General features: G+C 36.8%; 1 protein-coding gene across 1 annotated transcript in view; it reads right to left on the bottom strand.

Moving 5' to 3' along the window:
• LOC106457668 (small nuclear ribonucleoprotein Sm D3-like) overlaps positions 1–5,225 on the bottom strand; it is a 7,592-nt gene extending 2,367 nt beyond the window's left edge. The window contains exon 1 of the mRNA XM_013917107.2: positions 4,782–5,225. Within this exon, the coding sequence (XP_013772561.1) occupies positions 4,782–5,100 (319 nt within the window). The 5' untranslated portion in view covers positions 5,101–5,225. The remainder of the gene's footprint in view (positions 1–4,781) is intronic.
• Between the last annotated feature and the right edge of the window lie 1,023 nt (positions 5,226–6,248).

Genomic DNA, 6,248 nt, shown 5'->3' with positions numbered 1-6,248 from the left:
ATATTCATTTTTTTCAATCATGTAAAGATTTTTTACAATTCGGGAAGAATAAATACTCTTACTTGGATCAAATTATTACACAATGAACATTTTTTATTATTATGTTAACACAAATACAAAAAAACTGTAGGGAAGAACACTGATGTCAAACAAATGTGCATCCTCATTCATCCTGATTTTTTTTGTGAAATTTACATCTTTTAGTCTCAAAACTACATGTTGTAGTCTTTCTTTTATGTATTGCATTATGATGTTTTGGGAAAAATCTGTATATGATAGAGAAAAATGAATATTACTTTTGGATGCAGCATACAAGAATTACTGTAGAACAAAATTTGAAGACAATAAAACCATCACAGGCCTGTGGTGTCAATTTCTGCTTGTTGAAAGTTATCATTTTCCTAATCTGAAAATGTAATTCCAAACGTACTTACCTCCAGTCTTTCATACCCCAATCAACTACCCTTGACAATATCTAATTTGCAAAACTTTACACCAGCCCTCACACACCCTCTATGCAGGTACTGTATATAAGCACTGTATGCAGACAATATAATAACTTACTTCGAGATTTACTCCATTTTCAGATTAGGAAAATGATAACTTCCAAAACATACATACCTCCACTGCCACTTATAGCTAGAATCCCACACTGAGAATGTGGAGGGGCCAGTGAGGGCATAGTTCATACAGAAAACATCTGCACAGAACAAAGGTGTACCATGAGAAGTGGTACTTAAGTGGGGAAAACTGCACTACATCCAGAACAGTGAAAAGGGTGGAATAGTACACAAGTAAGTAGGATGGTCAGCCCCAACCACACAGCCGAGGTTTCATGACTCTGGGCTGGATTTAAGGGGTCATGGTACCCATATCCCACATTGGTGACCAGGACAGTTGAACCTCAAATATATACATATCTTTGTAATAGGATCCCCACCCACAGCCATAGAACAATACATTCCAAAATACTGGATTTATGAAAGAAAGAAAGCAACACCAAAGAGGACAGTCCTTCTAATCCACCTGATGGAGTCCAAAAGACAACATCCCAGGTTCAGATTGACAGGATCATATTTGCCACACCCCACCCAAGGTCCAGAACTCATCCAGTCTGGATTGACGAACAGTCATCTTCAGTCCCCAACCAAGTGGGCAAGGAGAATTCCACTTACCCATGGAATTATGAAGAGGACATGCAACACTGTTCCACCAAGGGTCTAAGATGGGACTGTATTGTATTTGGATTGATGAGGAGATAGTGGACCCCCTGTATGAACAATCTAAGACCCGACAGTGTTCATAAGAGAGTCCAAGCACACCCCCACTGGATAGCTAAGTGGCAAATCTAGACTGCTTTTGAGTAGGCTCCTGCGTAGGTTGGTCCTGCTACTACCAACATCTGAGAAAAACTTTGAGGGACCCAGGTAGGAGGGTCCCCAACTTCACCCTCTTCTCCAAGAGTGGAGAAAACTCAACATTCAGAAGGAAAATCCTCTGTCCACCACCCCATCGACTGGGAACTAGGTGTGGTATGGACTCCCTAGCTCTACTAGTAGAATTGGGAGGAGGGGGGGGCATGTGCATGATGAGGAGTCCCAAGGAACAGGTCTCCGGAGATAGTGCAACAGGTGAACCATGTTCCCTAAGTTTTAAAAGCAAACTGATCTTGACTGATTCAGCTCAAAGATCAGCAGGGACTGGAAAATCCCCCTTTAGCTTTACTCATGATAGTCCATGAATAGCAGTCCATTGGATTTGTATCGTGAGATAATATTACCAACAAGAATTGTGTCTAGATGGTCTTATGGAACACCTCATCTCAACAGAGCTCATTGAAACCATGAACCGATATAAAGGTCGCTAGAGTGAAATTGAAAAAATACAAGCACACCTGACTGGGCAATTAAAGAAATAAAGAGGGACTCTAGAAGAAAAAACCATAAAGCAGATAAAAAAGTTACCTCCTCGTTAAAATCTAGAAGAGGTAATCAACACAGTCACAGGGGGAAGGCGAAATCCCCCAAAAGTGGAAACTGCCAGATCATGAAGATAATGGGACAGCAAAGCGTCAGGAGAAGTCCACATACCGGCCCACAAAATATCCTCCAGAGAACATTTCATATCATAAGCCACATAACATCTAAGTGCTCTGACTGGACACAACAAACGATCTGGGTCTGACTGACTGTAAAGATGAGAAATACCTGGTAAATGAATAGGAGAAAAGGATTTATTCCCTTCTCTGGCAGCAAAAATTTTTGGTAGAAAGGATCTGTCTGGATAGAGCAAAACATAGGTGGAATGATAGAGTCTGCTGAACATGGATGGCAAATAAAGTCAGAACGGCAGCATCCAGAAGCTAACAACAATAAAAAATATACCTTGAGGGAAAGGTGATACAATGAACAGGAGGCCATAGGTTTGAAGGGATAATGTGATAATGCATGTAAAACAATTGAAAAGGTAATTTGGGTCAAAGAATACAAAAGGATTGTAAAAGATGAGATAACACAGGAGAGTCAAAAACCTTCTTATACTTAGAATATCAAAAGGTAGCAGCTAAGAATGCTTTATATAATGCAACGGTAGAAGAAGCCAAATCTCACTCAAACATCCACGTCAAAAAAGTGATACTATGGAGACTGTTAACAAAACAGAATGTCCTCCTAGTTGCTTTCTCAGTCATTTTTGTGTGTTAGGATGCCATCTTGTTCTTTCAAAACAAGATTTCAAATGATCAGGTAAGTCTTTAGTGAGCTCAAAATTTCATACTTTTTTAGAACCAAATACACCTTAGTTACTACACTTGATAAATTACAGCAGAATTCTATGGTATTGATATAATAATTTATGTTTATTTTGAAACCACAGCCAAGGGAACTGGCTTTGAAAAATTAGTGACGCGCATCTAATTAGTGACGCGCATCTAATTAGTGACGCGCGTGAATGGATTGACGAGATTCCCACTGTCCCCTATCTACTATCTAGCGAAACCACAGCCAAGGGAACTGGCTTTGAAAAATTAGTGACGCGCATCTAATTAGTGACGAGCATGAATGGATTGACGAGATTCCCACTGTCCCTATCTACTATCTAGCGAAACCACAGCCAAGGGAACGGGCTTCGAAAAATCGCTGATTTTTCCAAGCCAGTTCCCTTGCCTGTGGTTTCGCTAGATAGTAGATAGGGACAGTGGGAATCTCATCAATCCATTCATGCGCGTCACTAATTAGATGACGAGGCATTTGGCTACCTTAAGAGAGTCATAGTTACTCCCACCGTTTACTCGTTCCCTTGGCTGTGGTTTCTCTAGATAGTAGATAGGGACAGTGGGAATCTCGTTAATCCATTCTTTAGTGTTAATACTTAATTAACTGCAATTACCAGATATTTTCTCAGGCATCAAATTCATATTAACAGTAGCAACTGTTATTGTTTCCAAATGATTTCTTCAATGATTCTAGTTCCCAACAAATACACCAAAGCAATTTAATTACTTTAACCCTTGCATAAGACAATAGGGGCTCCTTTAGTTTCTTTACTTACAATGATAGAAGAAGTACTGTTTTCTCACGTTTTAAATTATCAGGACATGTTAATGAAAAAGCTAAACAAGTGAACATTAAATTAAAAATGATATATGGCTTACAATTATTTAAAAACCATCAACAAAAGCCATAAGTAACTCCTAGAAAGTTCAACCAGTTATCACATTATTATTGATCACAAGATGATTTATAGAACAGACTTTATTATTTATTTTTGTGTACTGATAGTGGATTTGCAGAAGTGTTTATAAAATTAACATGTATCCAATATGAAAAATGCACTAGAATACTAAGAAAACAAAATTAAAACTCAATTCACTGCTTCTTTCACATCAAAAGTAGGTAACAAAGTCACAGTTTAACACTTATTCTAGTTATGGATTGATGATTCATCAACAATTTTAAGGCCATTGCTATTGCCACCAACGGAGAGGTGGCAATAAAATCTACTGACTATTTCAACCGACCTGTGGCAGTCACTGCTACAGAAAACCTATTTATACTGACATCAACAATTTAATTGATCTTGCCTGACTAACCACAATATTTCACGTAAAGTTATCATAAGCCGATTGATACTAGTAACAGTATCAGGGAAGAATGTCAACATATACGCACTGTAATAGCATTTTTTTCTTTCCTGAAATTTAAATCCAAAATTTCGCCCAAATCATCTACATGGGGAGAATTGTAGCAGCTTGAAAACTATATGAAATTGGCCCATCCCATACTTTAATTTACTGTTGTCTGTGTGATTAGTGTTATCGTGGTTTTAATTGCACCTTCTTATCAGTGTCAATAGCCACTTCATAAATTTAAAAATTAAAGTCTTAAACATTAACATTAACCTTTATAAAATTAAAACTTTAAAACAAACCATGAATCTGGATTGGCTATAAATTTCAATTACAATCCCAGAGTATCCTAATAAAATAATATTACTAGTAGTAATAGTTGTTGAAACTCTACTGATAATTGCAATTTTATAGTTATAACTCAAGTTCCATAATCCCTGAACTGAAGTAAAAACTATCGTCACTTTGAATTTTCCTGAATCACTGTGAATGCTAGGCTTCGGGGTAACCTGTAGACTTTCATCAATTATTCATATCCAATATCTTATAACATACGTAAGTTATGCATAATTCAGTTATAACTTATACAGTTATAAGTTGCAAAACTACTAGTACTATTAATAGTAATAATACTATATATATATAAATTAAATACCTTGAGCACGTAATATTGCGGACTTTCCTCTTCCAGCCGCAGCTGCAACGCCTCTACTCCCAGTTTTTTTGAACATAGGTGCATTTTTCAACATGTCTGGTAATATCAAAAATCTTACTTTACTACCTCTGATGTAGACATTTTCCATTTGAGCTACTCTTCCGTCTCGATACGTTACTGTAATATTAGACATTTGACAGTTCATATTATCTTCGGCTTCGACCAATTTTCCTCGGTATACTTCTCCAGTGTTTGTTTCACATGTTACAATATGACCTTCAGCTTCATGAAGTACTTTAATTGGAACACCAATCGACATACTGATACTTATGGTTTATTAAATCTGATTTAAATATATATTATACTACTTGAGAACTACCGATGTAAAATGATTCACAATTCCAAACTTACAAACAGCAATTTTCCCACACTCACGAAGCAGACTTTCGCGGCCTCTATATTTTGTTAATAATCATGCAATATAAGTAACGAAAACCCACATGTTGTAGTTTTATATATTAACGTATGTATTTATTATACATTAAGTATTATATTTTTAATATAGATAATATAGCTTAAAGATCCAATATATAATACAATTCATATGAGTAGCTATAAGTAAAAATAATAGCGCCCTGTAATTCGAAATTTTGAGAGACAAAAATGTGACCATCCCTTTAAAACAAATTAGATATAAATAATAATTAAGAAACCAATTCATAAAACATACTGTTACGTCTCAGTTTGTTGATTAACTTTCCGTAACTTCGTTCCGACGAAACTTTAGCGACACAAGTCCTTACTTAATAAAACTGGTTTATTCTTTCCGAATATAACTTTACCGATACACTCAACTTCAACAATCGCGCTAAAACAAACGCTATAACAACGAACGTGCTCAATAATACTCTCTGACTGTAGATCAATTACTCACTGTCTACACACACATATCCCGTCACGTTTTCACCCTCTTATATATACCAGACTACCCTATATCTAGCAAATGCTAGAGTATTCGCCAAGGTACAGGATAGTTCTAGAAAGCAGAGGGCGTGAGAATAGTCACGTGATATCGCTGACGCAACACTGCCCCCTCCTTAATATTGTTCGTCCCGAACAATAGCCACATACAGTAAACCAATAACAATTAACAATAACTTAATTAAATGTACAGAATTACAAACACAAAATTACAATTCAACAAAGTCTCTTAATTTTACGGGACGTATCTTCTTCCGTACTGGTCTCCGTCTCGTTGGCTTCTGCTTCATGTGGGATTCGTCTGCTTCATCAGTAAATGTCCTATCATCGGTAACAGTCACATCAGTGGTAGTATTTTCATCAAGAGCTTCACCGTTTCCCTTCTCAAAACTGAGTAGAGTTTCTTCTTCGATGGTGGCTTCTTTAGGTGGCACGTCTTCAGCAGCGTCATTTGTTCTGTTTTACACTTCATCCCAACTGAAATGT

The sequence above is a fragment of the Limulus polyphemus genome, unplaced genomic scaffold (assembly GCF_000517525.1).
Source record: "Limulus polyphemus unplaced genomic scaffold, Limulus_polyphemus-2.1.2 Scaffold358, whole genome shotgun sequence".
Taxonomy (NCBI): domain Eukaryota; kingdom Metazoa; phylum Arthropoda; class Merostomata; order Xiphosura; family Limulidae; genus Limulus; species Limulus polyphemus.
The sequence above is the reverse complement of the archived record's forward strand: the minus strand, read 5'-3'. Positions and strand labels throughout refer to the sequence as shown.